This window comes from Ipomoea triloba, chromosome 4 (genome assembly GCF_003576645.1).
Source record: "Ipomoea triloba cultivar NCNSP0323 chromosome 4, ASM357664v1".
Taxonomy (NCBI): domain Eukaryota; kingdom Viridiplantae; phylum Streptophyta; class Magnoliopsida; order Solanales; family Convolvulaceae; genus Ipomoea; species Ipomoea triloba.
In genome coordinates this window covers 30902640-30923249 of record NC_044919.1, presented here as the reverse complement: position 1 = coordinate 30923249, position 20610 = coordinate 30902640, and the positions used below count along the sequence as shown (strand labels likewise).

The following is a 20610-nucleotide window of genomic DNA, read 5'->3' as shown; positions in this document are numbered from 1 at the left end:
CAACCAGTGTAATTTTAGTACTACTTACTCTGTTATAATATAGTATCTTTTTATAACTATTTTCTTAATCTAGTGAAGCACAAATAATCAATAGTCACATCCACTAAGGCTCAAACTCACTCCCTTCCATATGGGAGTGCACCCGAGTGCCACTAGACCACAAGGTTATTAAGTTATCGAAAACAAATTGTTCTCCTTGGCTTCTAGCTGGTCTTAATTATGACCGTCAAATTCTCTTTCTATGTATAAATACATAATCTTTGTAGTAAAAAGGAATTGCACTTTTACGAAAAAGTGTCGAATAGACCATTAAACTTGTATAATTTGTGTAATTAGATCATCGAACAAAAAATTTGCAATTAAACTATTTAACATTAAAAATATGCAATTAAACTATTTAACATTAAAAATGTGCAATTAAACTATTTGCCAAAGACCTTGCGGTCTAGTGGCACCCGGTTTACACTCTCACATGGAGGGGAGTGGGTTCGAGCCACAGTGGAGGCGACTGTAGAGTGCTTCAGTAGGTTGAGAAAGTAGCTATGAACAAATACTACATTGTAAAACCAACGGTTGAGAAAGTAGTTATGAACAGATACTACATTGTAAAAGTAAAGTTGTTGGTAAACTTTTGATTTAGTATGTCACATAGAAAACAAAATGAATTTTTCTTCAATTATTTAACTAATATAATATATATTAATTTTCATTTAAATATTTAAAAAAAAAAAAAAAAAAAAGCATCCTTCATCCAGATCGACGAAGGAGGAAGCGGCCTCCTCTCCGTTGATGTCGACGTTGACGGATCAGGAGGCGAACTCCTCCATTGTCGACATTGACGGAGGAAGTGCTCTCCTCCTACTAGATGGAGGAGGCAGCTTCCTCCTCCATCGATGGAGGAGAGGATTGAAAATAAAATAAAATCGGAATTTAAGACGAAGAAGGGTTATTTTCAAAAAAAAAAAAAACAAAAAAAAAATGAAGAAGGGAAAGCCATGGCTGCCTCCCCTTTGTCCAGATTGTCTACAATCTTTTTTCTTTTTATATAATGTGCAATGTCACTACCACATAACCGTCCACATAAGCATTAACATTTTTAAATTAATTATATTAAATGCTAATTCATTAATTTAACTTGTTTTACTTGGAGCAATGGGTAAAAAATGATAATAGCACAGTTTTTGCATCTTTAATGTTTTAATTGTACGCTTTTTTATTTGATTGTCTAATTGCACGAACCATACAAATTTGATTGCCTATTTGACATTTTTTTTTTATTTAATATACTTCAACTATAGAGTGACTCGAATTACTCTCTTCTTTCTCCAAATATTTTGTACCTTTAATTTATTTCCAAAACTCTAGTTTTGTATAATTAAAAAAAAAAAAAAAAGATGAAAACTTGATGTGTTGTTATTATGTCTACTCAAACCTTAATACAACCAGTGCATGTATAGTGTCATGAAGATATTGAAAATATGAAAAATATTGAAAATATGATAATAAATACAGTGATTTTAGGAAAACAAAGAGACACATGAGAAACACCCATAGAGGCATAATGATTAATATCTTTGAATATCTCAACAAGTCTATCTATGTTTTTATTATTTAGTAGTTTAATTTATACTAAACTTACCGATTTACTATTAATATGAAGAATCATTACAATAATTAAAAAGGTGAAATCCATTATGATTTTTCACATTTTAGTCATATATTAGTCCATGCTTGCCAATATATTCACATTAACTAGTATGATACCCGTGCGATGCACGGACTGAAATTAAATACTATTATGTGATTTTATTATGTAGTTTACAATGATATAATCCATAGAACTTACTTAATTTGTGATTTATGTAACGCAAGCTAATTTAAGAAAACATTATATATTAAATCTTTTATTTAATATGCAAAAGTTACAAATTATTAAAAACTTCATGGTACACAACATTCGTAGTATAGTTACTACTCTCACCACCTTCATTGGGTATTAGAATTTTTAACCCATTAGGATTACTAATCCTTGAAGCAGCCACATATAGTTGACCATGACATTAATTAGGTCTATGACTCTGGTATAGTGAGAACTGAGAAGGATATTGTACTAAATATGGAATCATGACCAGTTTGCAATATTGTATTGCCAATATATTCACATTAGTATAACTCAGGGACGAAATTTGAGCACGAAAAGATGAAAAGTGCAACGCTAATGATAACTTAAGGACGAAAAGTGAGCATGACTAACACTCAGTGACGAACTCTATGTTGGTGTTGCACTTTTTGCCCTTTCATGCTCACTTAACATCCCTGAGTTATACTAAAATTGTAAATTTCATCTCGAATGTTTTATTAGTAAAGAGACAAAAGTTAACTTAAGGACGAAAAGTAAGTATGACCAACACTTATGGACGAATTCTATAATTATCTTATAACCTATGGACGAAAAATGTAATTTTCGTTTTTGAAAACAAAATTATTTATAATATAATTATTTTTAAATTATTTAAAATAATTTTACAAAACTTTTTTAATAATATAAATAAATTATTTTAAATAATTTTAAAAACAAAACAAAACAAAAGTCGGCAGTCCCCAGCTGGGACTGCCGACTTTTGCTTCTTTTTTTTTTTTTTAATATTTAAAATTTATTAAAACTATTTATAAAATACATATTAATTTGACAGTAAGACTAAATGTGATACAAATTACAAAGTTTTGCGCTTAATTTTAGTTCAAGGAGTAGTAACCTGTTAAACAAGTTATTTAGGACTCAATTGCACCTTTTTATCGATTTAGGAGACTTGAATTAAGCTTTTTTCAATTAGGTGATCTAATTACACTATCCATCCCACTTAAGGGGTCAATTTGACACTTTCTTGAGCTAACATTATCACGGCGGTGTCAATATATAGATCGATAATCTCTATATAAAGCAAGTTGTAGCGCCATTACCTACCGCTATTAGCTACATTACATACTGATCCCTCCATGGATCTTCCTAATCTCCTCTCATGTCTTGCAGGCTTCATCTTCTTCGTTTTACTATACATCACAATAATAAACCCTAATAACAAGAACAGAAACCTGTTATTACCCCCAGTAGCCGCCGGCGCTCTTCCGATCATCGGCCACATTCCCATCCTCAACAGCCAAAACCAAATTCTCTCCCGGACTTTGGGAGATATGGCGGATAAGCACGGCCCGCTTTTCATCGTGCGGTCAGGGATGACTCCCATTGCGATGATCTGCGGCCTGGAAGCCGCCAAGGATTGCTTCACCACGCACGAGCGCGACGTGGCGTCGAAGCCGGAGTTCGCCGTCGGCGAACACCTCGGTTACAACTACGCCATGTTTAGTTTCAGCTCCGACAATGCGTACTGGCGCGTAATGCGCAAGTTTGTCGTGTCGGAGCTTCTGTCCAACGTTAAACTCGACAAGGTGAAGCATATCCGCATGTCGGAGCTGGAGACCAGCATCAAAGAGTTGTACCTTTTCGTCACTGCTTCTCCTGAACCGAATAAGGCGGCGGTTGTCGGCATGGATGAGTGGTTAGCACAGTTGACGTTGAACACCTCTTGTCGGATCGTCGCCGGGAGGAGGTACTCTTAGATATATATATATTTTATTTTATTTTTTTTAATTTTACGGTGGGGTCTACCCGAGTTTGTTCTGGGACACGGGAACTGGCTTAGGAGAATTTTCACTTGTAAGAATTGAACCGAGTTCTCTCGAAATTATTTTCCACAAAGAGAACCGTTTTTTCTTAGAAGCCTAGGCGTCATAAAACCAAATGGAATATTAAGTTAATTAAATCACTTATTAACTCAGTCATATACTTGCCTCATAAACGCTTAAATAATATTATACCATATGAAAAATTCTTATAGGTACAAGTTTAAGGTCGGAGGGGCGGTCGGCGACGACGACAGCGCGGAGTATAAAGAGGCGCAAGACATTATTAAGGTTTTCCGGGAGTTCCAATATCTGAGCGGGCTGTTTGTTCTGCAGGATGCTTTTCCATTGCGGCTGTTTAAGTGGTTTGATTTCCAGGGGCATGTTAGGGCCATGAAGCGTAACAATAAAAAGGTTGATAAAATTCTTCAAGCCTGGATTGACCAACATATTGAGAGACGGCAGCTGGGGAATGCTCCGGCGCCGGCGGCCGGAGATGATCAGGACTTGATCGACCTCATGCTTTCAACCATCGACAAGGAATTCGTTAAAGGTCTTCCCCATACCCACCAAATGGCTATCAAGGGAACAACCCAGGTATAATATTTTTTAAGTTACTTTATCCAAATTAGCCCTTAACCGGTTTTTCTCGATTAAGTGCTTAATTATAACAACTAAGGTCTTAATTCCGTAAAATCATCAAAGTTGATGATTTAATTAAGCACAAAAAAATCATTTTGAATTAAATTCAAAAAACCTATTATAGACTTATAGTCATGATTAAATTGGATATTTAACTTTATATTTTATATATATTATGGTCCTATTTGGTAAATAATCAGCTTATGAACCAATTTTGACTTATTTGACCACTATTAATTGATTGGTTAACAAGCCTTTTGCAACTCCAAAATACTAAAATTCAAAAGGCTATTCAAAACAGTCTTTTCAATTAGCTTTTTGAGAAAAGAAAATATACCAAACAGCTATTAGTGTTCTAAACAATTTTTTACTATCAGCCAACTGGCCTATATGTTGAAACTCTATGCTTGAATTTTGCAGAGTATGATCATAGATGGGTCGGATACAACGGGGACTCATATGACATGGGTACTAGCCGTACTAGTGAAGTACGGCGATGTAATGAAGCGTTGCAGGGAAGAGATAGAGGCGCAAGTCGGCACAGACAGATGGGTCGAAGATTCCGATGTTAAAAAGCTACAATACCTACAGGCCGTCGTCAAAGAATCGCTACGCCTATATCCCTCCGTTCCGCTCTTAACGCCCAGAATGACGTCTAAAGATTGCAAGATCGGCGGTTACGACCTCCCAAAAGGCACCCAGTTCAACGTTAACCTTTGGAAAATCATGCGAGACCCGAAATTCTGGCCGGAGCCCGACAAGTTCATGCCGGAGAGATTCTTAAACAGGGAAACGACAGAAGCGGATAATCCGCTGAAACGGTTTGAGTATGTGCCTTTCGGGTGTGGGAGACGAATCTGTGTGGGAATGACGTATGCGTTGCAGATTTCGCATCTCACCATTGCTCGATTGATTCAAGGTTTCAATTTCAGCACACCTGGGAATGTGGAACTGGACATGGAAGAGGGATTGGGAGTAACTCTGCCCCGGGCAACGCCGTTACAGCTAGTGGTTACGCCCCGCCTGCCCCCAAACTTCTATGGGCTCTAAGATATATGTACAAATATTTGTTTGAATAAATCCTGCCCAACTTCTTATCCCTATATTCTGTGTACAAGAGGTCCAATACTTTTAAATTTTAGATGAAATTTCAACTCCAATGCTGTAGCTGGAGTGAGATTTTAGAATGCTGTGTTGTGTTGATCTTGTGTTTGGATGAATTTAGTGAATAAAATTTATGTATAATATGTCTGTCTTTTCCCATTTAAATTAAATTAAATTAAATGTATTTTAATTTATGCAAATCGTGGGAATGTGGAGGTGCAGTGCCTGTAGGTACTAAAGGTTGTTATGTTATGGACCCGGACACACCTTGTAAGGTGGATTTAGGTTCATGTTCACAATATTAGAATTCTATGTTCATAATTTTATAATTCTATGTTCAAAATTTTTGAATTATATGTTCATAATTATATAACTATATGTTCACAATTTCATAACTCTATATTCAATAATATAACATAATTTTAGAATCTATATAACAAAATTGTGAATATTGAGTAATGTAAATGTGTATATTAAGATTTAAAATTGTGAATATAAAGTTAAAATTGTGAACATAGAATTCTAAAATTATAAATATAAAATTTTTAAATTATAAACATGGACATGGATCCACTTTACAAGGTGGACCTAGGTCCATAGCATAATTTGCAAGGTACCTAACTACTAAGGCCTAATCGGTGGGCAATTAATCGCAACTATAGGCTTCATCTAGGGTGTGTTATGGGCAATTCTAGAAGGCTAGCAAGCTATGTAAATAAGTTTGGGCAGGAGTAAATTATTTTATATCAATTCGTTGCGTACTAGGTTTCAACTATTCATTCTCGGTTTAATAAGATCTTCTAATGTAAGGGATTTTAAAAATTAGCTTCCTTTTAGGATTCCAAGACCTCTTGTATAAATGTCTCCTCTTGCTAATTCAGTAGGCATTCTGTCCAATTATTCTCTCAATACTTGTATTTTAAGTCCACTGTGGACTACTTATTAATCGTAAAACCAACACATATAATATGACTTTATTGAATATATGTAAAGACAAATAATTAGGGAAATTTGCTAACACTATTTAAAAGTGTGCAATTAACTTAACATTATTTAAAAATGTGCATTAACTGAACTCTCTCTTATGTAATAGCCTGTCACACACTAATGTTTAAATAGATGGCAATCTTATTGCAAAGCCACAAGCAGGCCAATTCCATTACACTTGCTTAGTGGTTAGATAGGTTGCAACGGCATTCATGATGGCAACAAAAGTCTGAATACTTACAAATGAAGCATTGGCAGCTGATTCCTCCTTCACTTCATACTCAATTGTGGTTTTGGTGATGCATGTTCTTTCGTCTTTCTCTATAACTTCAAGCCGAACCCGATACAGAGTGAACCCTAGATTCAGGTATCCGCCTTCAATCACCTCCACTTCTTTCACTCGCTTCTCATCGTCAACAACCGTGAATTTCTCCTTCGAATGTGTAAACATCGGCGTGCTTGCCGGAAAACTCAACTTCAGAATTGTTCCGACGCCACCGTCACCTTCGACTACCTCAAACTTCTCAAGCAAGTCAGGACACATCTCGACAATAAGTTTCGCCAGTTGCAGAGTAGAATACACCTTCCATGCCTCGGCGGCTGGCGCCTTTACTTCTATCTCGTCGGAAACTGCTCCGAACACCATTTTCTTTTTTCAAGGAAGAAGCAAAGCGGAAATTTTACAGCTACAGATTTTTGGCTGAGGATTCAACACGACTCAAAATGTAAACTTATACAGGTAGGAATAGCACATACTCTGCCGATTGATGATTCCAAGAAACAACCAGTCACTAGGTAGGAATAGCACATACTCTGCCGATTGATGATTCCAAGTAACAACCCATCACTAAAAACACCGAATGTCATTGTCATAATCAATATTATTTAAAGTTTAGTGGTGAAAGCTTCGCCTTGACAATGACATGGCATCTAACTATCTAACATATTTTCAAAAATCATCTAAATGTCCCAATAATTCAGCAAATTTTCATTTTCTCTCTTTAATTTAAGAGAAAGCTCGCAGTTACTAAACTGCTCGAAAGTACATTTTGAATGAGCCCTGCCTTGTCACAATGAAATAACCAACTTAAGTTATCTATAACTAACAAGTTCAAACCAAAAAGGCCTAAAGTTGCCTATAACTTACCAACTCAAACTAAAAAGGTCCAACCTCCAAACTTTATGATTGTCCGACCACTTTAGCTCAGAGTATCTAACTACATAACTCAACATAATGTTATCGGTGATGGAAAAGAACTATAGTATATGTAGACTGCAAACTGACTTGAATTTCAAAAAGGGATACCAGTAGCAAAATACAAGTTCAAAACTAGGCAAGTAAAGCTTGTAGACTAGACTTTTACTTCATTAATACGTACATTTTGTTACTTGTTCGAGTACATCAAGAGCATATAGACACGCCCCACAACTGTGAACATAAGAGAATGCTCATATTAACAGAAAACGATGAGACATGCACTTGCCAGTAGCCGCTTCCTACATGGCTGCATTAACTGCCCTCGGCTTTCTCCAACGCTGTTCACAATGATGAAAAGAGTCCACATTAGTTGGAACCAGTGAAAAACAAAAGCCAGAGTCTCCAACTACAAACTAAACTTCATATTCACATTCAAATTGCCCTAAATGAAACTGAAGATCAGAGCATGCAGATGAAAAGCGTTCTTTCTTTTCTTGATCAAAACTTATTGCATTACCCCTTCTTTTTCCTTTTTAAAGTAATAAATTTAAACAGTTAAATGCAATAAGTAGATAGTAAATCACGCAGTAAGGACTAAATTTGTCAAACAAGCAATCATGGAATTAAATGGATCCATCAGTAATTAAAAAAGGACCACGAGGCATTGGTGCAACAAGACATTATGCACAAGTTCTTTCTATATGTGTGTGTCAAAGCTTAATAGTAACAAATTCCAGAAGCTTTCAGAAAGCTAGGCACCTGCACAACTGCCATGTCAGCTGGTTAGAGCTGCCAGAAGCAACTATACAAGGCTTATGCCGCTATATCATTAACTTCATTAACTTTCACTCCGATTTCTTCAATTTCAATCAACAGTACTCTAATTTCTTTTTCTTGCTCATCTAAATTCCACCAAGGTATAAGAAGAGCATATTGCTCAACTTCCTCCATTGATGGCATGGCAAGTGGCAAATGCCTCCTTCATCCTCAACTGCAGGATCAATCTATCCAGCTAATTCAATAAACCTTACTACCTATACGTCATCCACTTTTGGATGGAACAAATTATCATCCATGGATCTGAATCATGAAAATTGTATTATTGTTTTCATGGATCACTTATGTACACCTAAGCCAGGCTTGTGCTATTACCAATTCCTGTCTTGAGATGATTGATGTCAATATTTGGGAGTTGGGGACCATATCCCACCATATATATGGCTTAGGCGTGTATACTATACATTGGTTCACTTTCAATCAATAATAATACTCTTCCTTCATAATGTTCATTCAAAATCCAACAGTGTGTGTTGTGTGAGCAAAGTAAGGTAAGAATGGAGCATTACTGTTGTAGTTCAGAAGCTTCTCAATAAGATCAACGTGAGTCATAAGCATTCTTCGACAGCAATACCGAACCAAACCCAACGCATCAAGAGCATCCCTGTAGACAAAAAGATCATATTGTTTATGGTACCATGCCACCATCGTGAAGAATTAATAATGGTTTAACAGGGAAAAAAAAGATGCAGAATAATGAATGCCAGTATACCAAATATCAAAATTGAAATATGGTGTTTTATTTCATAAACCCATCAATACTACAGTATAAACTAGAAGCAAAAGGCTGATAATGCAATACAAGAACCCATATGCAAAACACCTTAAACTTAGGCAGAGTACCCAGAGTTGTTTCCACTCCTACCACCAAATGATGTCGCGACCAAATATGAAATATGGGAAGCAAAAACTTCTAAATGCACAAAACAATAGCATCAATCTCCTAGAGGTAAACAACTAAACAAGCATTTGATGAACGAGCGAGAAGTAAATAGAATAGCGGGATCCGCAGCTTACCCTTCGGTGTAATCAGCTTGGAGAAGATCAAGGTACTCGTCCCATTTGTTTCCGATGACCTGAAAATAATTTATTGCAGAAAATCAGAGCGATGCAAAAGTAGGATACTTGTTTTCTCCGAATGTAACAAAAAAATGCCGAAATTTGCAGTGTAAAAGAAATAAGAACAAAAGAAAAGGTGTGATTGATTAGTGAGAAGGGGATTTTGAAGCTGGATTACCTTTCCACAGGTGAAGCAACGGACTGGTATGATCATCCTCGCTTCTCTCTCGACTCTGTCTGCCCTAGTTTCCAAGCTGTTGTCTGTAGAAGGTGGCGGTATGAGGGAAAGGAGAAGCCTGTTCGCATTTAAAGAATGATTTGGGCCTTTGACTAAATATCTCTGCGTAATTGTGCTCTTCTGGCCCACATGCTCCCATCCATCCTATATATATTTATTATTTATATGGGCCTATGGGTCCAAACCAACATAGGCATTACGACTTTTCTAGGCAAATTATACTGTGGACCACCGTGCACATAGCAATATGCACTACGTACGTAAACGACGTCGTTCTGAGCATTGTAAACTAACCGCCTGTTTTTTTGGAAATCACGTTTCTCGTTTTGACCGGTCTCTGTATTATGTTAATATTTTGTGTATTCTAGGTAATCGTTCTGTGTATTCCAGGCAATCATTCTGTGTATTCTAGGCAATCGTTCTATGTATTCATGTTAGTAACACCTGTTGTGATGTGTTTGTGCATTCGAATGTTTAGGAGGATGAATTCTGTGTATTTTGTGTCAATATTCTGTGTATTCATGTTATTAACACGTTGTGATGTGTTTGTGCATTCGAATGTTAGGATGATGAGTTCTGTGTATTTTGTATCAATATTCTATGTATTATGGGCAAACATTCTGTGTATTATAGGCAAACGTTCTGTGTATTCTAGATAATGATTATGTGTATTATAGATAATGAATTCCATGGAGTCATTCGTATCCGCGCCCACTAATATCGAAACGACGTCATTTCGGACCAGGGTCCACAGTGATATGTGCACCGTGGTCCACATTATAACGATTGACTTTTCTAGACCTCGGCAAATTATGTTGTGGATGTGGGTCTACCTTGCAAGGTGGAACTGGGTCTATGTTCACAAATTTAAAGCTCTATGTCCACAACTTTAGAACTTTATATCCACAATTTTAGATCTCAATATACAAAATTATATTATTCAATATTCACAATTTTTGAATTCTATATTCACAATTTTGTTATATAGATTCAAAAATTATGTTATACTGTTGAACATAAAGTTATGAAATTGTAAATATAAATTTATAAAATTGTGAAGATCGAGTTATGAAATTGTGAACGTATAGCTATGAAATTGTGAACATGAAGTTATGAAACTGTGAACATAAAATTATAAAATTGTGAACATAAAGTTATAAAATTATGAATATGAATCCAGATGGACTCTGGTCCATGGCATAACCACTGTTATACCTCTCAATGGGCCAATCACGTTGTACCAGTCCAATCATAAGTTGACTAATCATTTATTGTGGACTATTGACATAAATTTTTTTAATATGTTACAAATACATTTTTATTACATATTCATGACTACAATGGGATAAATGTTTATTTTTTGTAAATTGAACATTCATTTTTAATGTATTAAGGATTATTTTAACTAGTACACTAAAAACGAATATTTCTCTATTATGGTTTCTTTTCTTTTTTTAAATACAATTTCCGGCCAAGGACCTTGTAGTCTAGTGGTATCAAATTCTTCCCTTTATACGGGAGGTGGTGGGTTTGAGCCTCAGTGGGGGGCAATGCTAACTCCTCTAATAGAGTTAGTAGTATTCAAAAAAAAAAAAAAATTCGTTATCTCCCCACATTATAGAAATATGGTATGAGTTAATTCCAGCAATGGTCCCCACATTTGATCCTCGACTTTTAATTTGGACAATTTAAACACTTGACTATAAATTTTTTTCCAATGTTGATCCTTCCGTATGATGGGTGTTAAGTTCTCGTCTATTTGAGGGGCAAATGGGTCCTTTCAGGTCTATTGTGTATGAAAATGGTGACTTCTCAACGAACCGCCGTCTTCTTCTTCTACCCTAAATTGTCTCCACCATCTCCGGCGGCTTCATCATCATCATCGCGCCCATGTCGTCTCAGTCGCATTAATCGCAGCCATTTTCTCCTCCGCCGACTCCTTCTGCCCCATCACCTACGGCGTCTTCGCCCCCTGCTCCTCCTCGTTCCCAATCCACCCTGCCGCAATCATCGTCTCTTCCCTCACTAGCTCCGCCGCAGTCCCCAGCCCCAACCAGGACTAGCTATGGATGGGCAGAGATCAACCATACTTCAATGACTATTGTGTATATTAGACCTTAATTTCTACATTTATCGCATAAGAGGTGCTGCACTTTCTGGAATTGCATTTTCTAGAGTTTCAATTCTAGGGCTTGACATTTATTGCGTTTACAGAGGGAAGGAACATGAATTATACACAATAGACCTGAAAGGACGTATTTGCCCCTAAAATAGACGTTGACTTAACACCATCATACGGAAGGACCAACATTGGAAAAAATTTTATAGTCAAGTGTTTAAATTGTCCAAATTAAAAGTCGAGGATCAAATGTGAAAAATCACTATACTCGGGGGACTATTGCTGAAATTTACTCAATATGGTATTATCTAACTTCACATCATCATTTTAATTTAATTTGTATATGATATAATTAATTAATTTACGAGTATATAATAAATATAAAACATTATAATATTTGTCAATGAGTGTATATATTTTTCATAATTTACGATTTTTTTTTGTTTAAAAAAAATGCGAGCTGGCTTCAGGTGTAATAAGTACTGCATAATAAATTTCTATCCACAGCAGCAGTGAGAGAGAGAGAGAGAGAGAGAGAGAGAGAAATCAGAATGGTACCCTTAGTACATCTGATTGAACTTGCCAATGAAATATCAGTATTATCTGTCTGCAGTAACATGGACATCTGTATATATATATATATAAAAATAATTTTCTTGGGGTGTCAGGATAGGATATGCTGAATGGTTAAACAGAAATATAACCCAATTATGTTCAGGCATTTTATAGGTATAAATTCCCAAAAAAAAAATATTTAAAAAAAATCATTAAACAGATGTGTCTTGGTCTGCATCTTCTGAGGCTGAAAAACCATTGCCCTGTTGCTCACCCTCCTCACTGTTTTGTGGTGAGGACTCAGATTTTCTCCTTGCACCTACCCCGCTTCTTCTCCGAGTTTCTGCAAAATTTTTGCGTATAATCAATATGCCAGTTTTGGACAAAAACTTATACCGTAGCATCAATAAAATCGGTGGATACTGCGGTGAGTACTTTTGCTGGTAATTGCAGATCGAGTCATTGCCAAGAACTCGTCCCAGTCGAACTTTCTCAGTTCCTGTTTCTCTTCCTCTGAGAGTTCAAAGTTGGGCTCCCTTCCACACATAAAAGCGGCCCTGTGATTCGTTAATATCACCCGTGTGAGTTATGTACATGTAATGCTGAAAAGTAGCTTTCAAATCTAAGAAAAAACTCGGGTACTTGCATGGTAGAACCTCTATTTAAGAACGTGAAGATTAAACACAAATGGGGGTTGCGGGTATATAAGCAAAGGGGTTGTGGTTGAAGGGAGGATAATTTAACGTGGATATTACATATTGCAACAGTGATAAACGCAAGGTTTGTAGACTATACCTGTCATACAATCTCGCAGCTTCTTCTTGCGAGCCAACGGTTCCCAAGTGAATTTGTTTTTTATCGACTTTTATTGCTGCTTGCCACTTCATGTTCTTAAAATAGACCCCTCTCATCAAGCATGGTTCTTGGTTGTCAAAGTGTTTCCTCCTATGCCGTTTTCTGCGCTTAACTTCTAGAACAACAGCAAATGTATATACGTCAATTTAAAACCACAAGCAGCCGATTTGGAAAACACTGTTATTTTTCATGCATAAATAATCCTTCGTTATATAATCAAGCAATAGATATTAATAGTTCTTCTGATTTAACCAATCTTTAACTGATTTCAAAGTTTCTGGTTAAGTTTTCCTGTGTTGCGAGCCATATCTATATCTTTACCAGAATATCATGGCAAGCACTATGAAAAAGAAATGTGGGTCAGAAACTCAAAAAATTCATTGTAGTCGTGTATACATATAACAAACATCATAACAATACCCTACAAAAATCATTCGGGAGCAGAACACTAGACAAAGAAGAACAAACCTGGGAATTTTGCGTTTTCCTGCTCTTTCAAAGGCGGGGAGGCTGAAAAACTAGATGTTCCAAGAGCGGTAGTTTCCTAAGGAAGAAAAGAAGAATGGATCAAACATGGATACAGAACGGTACATTAAAAGTTAACCGGTAGATATCACAGAAATGAAAAAAGTGAACAAAGTCCTGCCTGAATTGACGTCTCTCGTTAACTAAAACTTGCAAATTTCAAAACTAGGTTGTTTTTCAAGGTGGCTATCTTTCCAAGCCTATAATAAAATTCTCAAACTCGACTAGAGCCATGTTATACGGCTAGATTATTGCTTCTAGTGGTTCAATTTATCCAATTTAACTCCAAAAGCAAGGGAGACGAATGACCATATCCAATAGCTTCTGTAGTTATTTAGATGAAGCATTTTAAATTTCAAGAAGGATTTATTTCGAGCCTCGAAATGTAGTATTGCAACTGTTACTGTTTACACGTGAGCCCCAGGATCAAACTGGACTGAACAAGAAACATAACATGGATTAGTACCAACGAACGTATGGAGTAATTTCTAAATTTCCTACCCAACGAACCTACTACTGTACTAACATCTGACATAGATTGAGCGGAAAGCTTAGCTTACAACGTGACAGCATTTTTCATTCAGGACAAAGCAAAAACGAAGTTTTAGTGCTACTGTAGCTTGTGCAAAACAAACAAATTCAGTCACCCTTACAGATAAGGCAATTGAATATAACATATGCCAACAAATCCCTTGATAGAGGGCACAACGAGTGAAGAACTATGAACCTTACGTCACAGATAAGAACTAAAGAACTAATAACCCTGTGTTTACCTCCTTCAGCTGGTCAACATCCATTGAAGGCTTGGAAAAGACACTACCGACCAGTTTTGTATTCTGCATATAGTTTCCAGGCATGCTTCCATTCTCGGGAAACTTTGGAAATGGAACAATGAACGAACTTCTCCCTTCAAAACCAATTTCTTTATCAAGAATTCGAATCTGTAAATCTTGCATAATTTATTATGTAAAATTCAAGATTTTCGTAGGACACTGAAAGACAAACAAGACACTTTTAAGTCCACGAGTCACCAGATAAATTAAAAACGTCATCACAAAATGGTAAGTAATCTTGCGTAAACCTACTCAAACCAAACACTAGGATCATCAAGCGAAGGGAATTGAACTTGACATACCAGAACAAAGTCCAAGGAGTCTACGCCTTCGAAGGCTCACCATATGTCCTCTTCAATTATGCCTAGGGAACAATGTCACAGCCTTGAATTAATATGAAACAAAAACCAGAAACAGAAGATTTCATAAGAATGAGCCAAAATTAGAACACACAGCATCACTGCAGAAAGGTCAAAATTTCGAGGGAATGAAGAAGAAGAAGAAGACGAGGGGTAGGAAAGCATAAGAAAACAAAGAAATCCTCTGTTTACGGTACTGCCATAAAAGGTCAGACCACAGGTGTAATGCGCCCTTAAGTAGCAGGAATCAGCAAAGAATATAGTGATGCAAGATTGCATTATTGAAACAACACAGATAAGGGAAAAAGAAGACATGAAATATTCAGCTCATTTACTTCAGTCACCTCCAAGTTTGGTATACATCAACCCGAGAATTATGTCAATTACTTCACTAATTCCTATCAGTTCTGCCCACGAGCAAAATCATCTACTAGACACTACTATCAACAGAAAGCACATACCACTCGAGGCCGAACAAAGTAACATATTTAGCACAGACAAGAGCCGTACATGTTAAAAGACATTTTTATGGAAATATATTTTCTACAAAGATCCAATTAGGTAAAAGTTAGGTAAACTATGCAGTATGGATTTGTGCTCAGGATCCTAACTTCAACTCCTACCATCCCCGTTATTGAATCCCGAGCAGCACCTTTCCACAATGACAAGGCTGTAACCATAGCCATCACTTCATAAACAGATCACATCCCAAAATAAAACAAATCCTTCCATATTCCATCTTAAGTACTTAACTTGAAACAATGTGCCAAACTGTAAGGCCAAGAATAAACACAAAACTTCATGGATTATCAACAATTGAGCATCAAACAATCAAAAGTATTACAAACAGTGGACACTAAACTTATGGCTCAGTAGAATTTCATAAAGAGAGAGAGAAAGGGGAAACAATTGTATACTATTGAAGCAATAAGACCAAGGTGACAAACTAAAAGTCTACCCCCCCCCCTCTTCTCTCCATCCAAGCAGAGAAGGTGGACTTTGGACGACATAAATGGTGAAGGGCATAATCATTATCAAAAGAGGAAGCTATACAAATCTAATCACACGCAGCAGTGAAGAAATAAGCACCCAAATCATGGTTTCTTTTAAAGATTGGGGAAGTCTATCTCCTTGGAGAAGAAGTCAACTCAACCAACCTACCACCTTTCATGGATGCACAAAGGAAACGGCAAAAACCCATCAACAAAGCAAAGCCCAGAGGCCAAAAAATCCAAGCAACAAAAGGGAAAATCCAAAAACCAAAAACAAAAACAAGAACCCAATATAACCCGCATGTCAAACTAGCAAATTATCGTCATCAAAACCAATGCCAAAGGGGAGAAACTCAGTGCGAAGAAACCAAAAGAGAAAGGCGCCCAAATTAGAAAAAAAAAAAAAAAAAAAAAAAAAACTGAAACACGAAGAAACAGCAGTGAAAGCCCATAATGAGTCGTGAAGAGGCTCACGCGGATATACCTCGCCGGGAAGACAAGAAAAGGTGGGGTGGTGGGTTGATGGGGACGTGGCAACCGAGGCAAAGGTAGAATCAGAGGCGATGTGGTGGCGGTGGTGGTGGGTTGGAATTGAAGGTGGTGAGAGATGAAGGGATTAGAGAGAGAAAGGGAGAGAGAGAGAGAGAGAAAGGATTGTAGTTGTTGTTACTCATGCATCTACCACCTTTTGTTTTATTTCTACTCTCATTATGTCTTTGTTTTTTGGGGGAGAGAGGGTGGTGGTGACCGCTGCTATAAGGTGGGTGGGTGGGTGGGGTTGAATAAGAGAGGAGCAACCGTATGCTTCCTTGTAGTTGTACCTTGAATTAACCTGACCGAAATGCCCTTCCCTTTCCTTTTTATTCACAATTAAACTCCCCTCGCCGCTCTCTTTTACCCTCTTTGGGCCTATGGATTTTCACTCTTCAAATCTTCACTTCATACCCCTACTTCAAAATCAAAACTTCACTTCCAAACCAAATCGATTGGGGTGGTTACAATTACAATGTTAAAAAATCAGCTCTTATGAAAATTTTTTAAAAAAAAAAACGCTGGTAGATGGTTCAATCGATCATCTTAAAATCTTAATCATCTGATCATCTCATAGGTCACTGTGTCGAGTTCAAATCCCGAGAGGTGAGAATCAGTTCTTTCCCATAATTAAAGTCAACCTTTGAGAGCATAATTCAAGTCCAATCCAATTACTCTAGGCAATCATTATCCCGAGTAAGAGTCAAATTTTACGGGCAAAATTCGAACTAAATCTAAATTACTAGGGATACCAGTTATTATTATATGCTTTATTACCCCTAAAAATATTTACTTTGGTATAGGGCATTGTTCAAATCTCGAATTCAAATTTTGTAAATGAAGTATTACGGGTTTGAAAAAAAAAATTGTAAATAGAATTTAATCAAAATTTGAATTCAAAATTAACTATAATGTAAAAAATGTTTAGCAGTTATATAATTTTTTTTTTAAAAAAAAAAAACCTTTTTTAACCTTTTTTTTTTTTTTTATCATTCTTACATAAATATATATTAAATATGATCACATTTATACTTAATGCCTCTTATACTATATATCCACCATTTTAGACCTAACAATTTGATCCATTAGTGAGTCAACATGTATTGTCCCCTTTAGATATATAAAATCTCATTTTCATTTTGCATTTTATTTTTATTACTCTCCATTTATTAACATATGACCATGAATAAAAATAATGAATAAAAGATACGGAGTACATAATTTGCAAGTTATCTTTTCAGTGTAATTTCTTGGCTGCGCCATTGCATAAAATTGAAGTTTAATCAGTATACAGCCTTAAATTAATGTCACATATTTCAAATATGTAATCAAATTTAATTTCATATTAATGTATCAAACATACAATTATTATCTTCAATGTGCAGGTGTGCTCGTCATCCTTTACCTACTCTATACCTTACACATTGCATGACTTAGTCATATTTCTTGCTTCATTATCAGATTTACCTAACATATACTTTCAAATAATAATTGTAAATTTTTTCATCACCCCACAAAAAATTAAATTAACAAATAGGTTCCTACAAATATGAACTGAATTCAATCAATGTCAAATTTAACTTGATTAACTTAACAAGATACGAGTTAATGTTCTATTCAAATTCCATTACGTTTAACAAGATCGAATTTGATCTATATAGTATTTTTTTTGCTACTATGTTGACAATGATAGTGAACATTGATTGCCACATCAACTAGCGAGAATAGCATGGTATGTTTACTTGCACTAAGTACTATTTTTTTTTTATATTTAATATAAGTTTTTTTTAAGCTGCAAACTAGGCGACTAGCATGGATATAATATGCATCAGGTTCAACTACACATCAATGATAATAGTACCCAGTACAACTCAAATAATATACTCTTTTTGTCTTGTTTTAAATGTCTTATATATTATTCATTGGTTAAATAAACTCTATTTTTTCTTCGTTTTTTTTTATAACATTTCCTTATAATTTCAAAATTTGACTTTTTGTGTGTAATTGTACTTTCAATGTAGTTTATAAATATAAAAATTTTGGTAAGGAAATGAGTATTAAATCTTAAAAGTATCCATTTAAACTAATGTTTTATGAGGCATTTTCTTTAATTATTATGGAAAACACACAACTGCTTTTTGATAATGTAAAAGACTTTTTACTATAAATTCAATCGAGGTGATTGTAACAAAAATCAAACTCATAACTTTTAAGAATGAGAATTTTGTTTCATTTACTTCGTCATTCTTTTCAAGGATTCCATTCTACTATATTGTATCGATAGAAGGTGAACATGAAGGAAATATACACAAAAATTGTATTAATTGTACAAAGTATGCAAAAGCAAAATGAATTTGGTCTGATAATGAGAAGCTTTAAGTGACACCTTGACTTTGTCAAGTCAACCATTGCATATAATCATATATAATTTTTTTTTGTGTGTGCAAACATAATACATGTAGAAAACAACATTTTAAAATTATTGCAATCAAGTCATAGATTTTTTAGAACATAATAGTATTAAAATAAAAATTACTTCGAAATTATTTAAATAAAAATGTAAACTAAGCGTACCTCCAAATTGAGCAAATAAAAATGTAATGGAATTCAAATGCTACCTATTCAACAAGTTGTTGATGATCTGATACTAACTTGATTTTCATGTGTAATATTTTTAGAGACCACGATGATTTGACCAAACATATAAAATAAATTGAACAACTTTAAACAAATAATAATAATAATAATAATAATAATAATAATAAATAAATAAATAAACAACAAATAAAAGTAGGTACAAAATGTGATCAATTGTTTTTTTTTTCTTTCAAATTTTATATATATGTTACCATTTTAATTAAATTTTATTATTTTTATAATTATATGCTTTGATCAAATTTTATAATTTAATAATTAAGTAAGTATTGTTATTTTTTGTGAATAATTATCATATTAACTTTATCTCTCTTTTTTTTTTTTTACTTCTAAAAATACATTATAATATAGTAAGACAGCAAGACCAAAAAGATAATTCAAAAAATGTATCATCTACTCCTTTAAATAAGAAAATGGTAATTTTTTTTGGGAGTTTATGAAAGAGCAGGTTATCAGGAGTCAAGACCTACCACTTTAAACAAAAGAATTATTATTTTCACTCATAACTTTATGAATTTTCAAAATTTACAAATATAATATTAAAAGGGAGAAAATAAATACGCATTCAACTACAGATATTATTGAAATGCTTAAAATAGAGTCTTGTTATATTCCCCTTAATAAATTTATACTTCTTAACTTTCATATATGACTTATCATTATTCTATTATATATTTTTTACATTTAATTAATTACTATTGTTGGGGATAATATACATGAGCGTAGCTACACTAGATAACCACCCAAAAAGTTCAAAGTAGCCTAGAGAGGAATTAGTGAGCGAGCCTAATGGGCGTAGTGGTCATTGGGTTATGGCTACTAACGGGTTGAAAGCCGTTGGATTCATGTCAAACCCTAAAGTACACCCAAATTCCTATGTAGCGCTAGCCTAACGAGCGGGAAAGGGAGGTATAACTTGAGACTACCCATCTATCACCTCTAAAGGACAATGGTTATAGAGGAAGATGGAGCATAGAGTGTGATTTCAAAGGTGATAGTTGGCGTGGTATGTATCAAGTCAGCTAGCTCATGAAGAAGCCTATTGAGGATATCAACTCGATCTCTTGAAGACAATGACTCCATTTTTTTTTTCTCCCTAGCTAAGAAACTCTACTCATTGTATTCATGGTGACTCTCAAGTCATTTCTATAATCATTGGCCTTCCGTCCCATTAATCTTTAATACATATGGTTATCATTGATCGTTATTGTCTAATATATACTAATAACCTCGGGTACTAAAACCAAACAACTGGATAGACCATTTCTATTATATATATCTTCTTATTTAAATTACTTATGAATGGTTAATTAACCAATCGTGACAAGATGTAATATTAGAGGTAAAATTATAAAATAAAAATATCATATTTATTTTTTAAAAATATATTATAAAGTCTATTTGACTCAAATTCGCTTAGTGTTATTATAAGAAGTATGA

At 34.9% G+C, this 20610-nt stretch overlaps 3 protein-coding genes across 6 annotated transcripts; 1 reads left to right on the top strand and 2 right to left on the bottom strand.

Moving 5' to 3' along the window:
* The first annotated feature begins 2974 nt into the window (after positions 1 to 2974).
* Positions 2975 to 5574, top strand: LOC116017042 (xanthotoxin 5-hydroxylase CYP82C4-like). Its single transcript, XM_031257551.1, has 3 exons — positions 2975 to 3608; positions 3897 to 4278; positions 4744 to 5574. Exons 1-3 carry the CDS (start codon positions 2998 to 3000, stop codon positions 5371 to 5373), a joined length of 1623 nt encoding a protein of 540 aa, XP_031113411.1. The 5' UTR covers positions 2975 to 2997; the 3' UTR covers positions 5374 to 5574.
* Positions 5575 to 6376: 802 nt separating this feature from the next.
* On the bottom strand, positions 6377 to 7222 carry LOC116014707 (S-norcoclaurine synthase 1-like). Its single transcript, XM_031254649.1, has one exon. It carries the CDS (start codon positions 7058 to 7060, stop codon positions 6587 to 6589), a length of 474 nt encoding a protein of 157 aa, XP_031110509.1. The 5' UTR covers positions 7061 to 7222; the 3' UTR covers positions 6377 to 6586.
* Positions 7223 to 12406: 5184 nt separating this feature from the next.
* On the bottom strand, positions 12407 to 16722 carry LOC116014985 (ethylene-responsive transcription factor-like protein At4g13040). 4 transcript variants are annotated; one of them, XM_031254964.1, is made up of 7 exons: positions 16469 to 16722; positions 14936 to 15017; positions 14574 to 14707; positions 13744 to 13819; positions 13216 to 13390; positions 12856 to 12977; positions 12407 to 12763 (listed from the first exon to the last, which is right to left on the bottom strand). In XM_031254964.1, exons 2-7 carry the CDS (start codon positions 14976 to 14978, stop codon positions 12633 to 12635), a joined length of 681 nt encoding a protein of 226 aa, XP_031110824.1. In that variant the 5' UTR covers positions 14979 to 15017; positions 16469 to 16722; the 3' UTR covers positions 12407 to 12632. The 4 variants fall into 4 exon arrangements, with proteins under 4 accessions (XP_031110824.1, XP_031110823.1, XP_031110821.1 ...); XM_031254963.1 differs by having other exon boundaries at positions 14936 to 14997; XM_031254961.1 differs by lacking the exon at positions 16469 to 16722 and having other exon boundaries at positions 14574 to 14792.
* Between the last annotated feature and the right edge of the window lie 3888 nt (positions 16723 to 20610).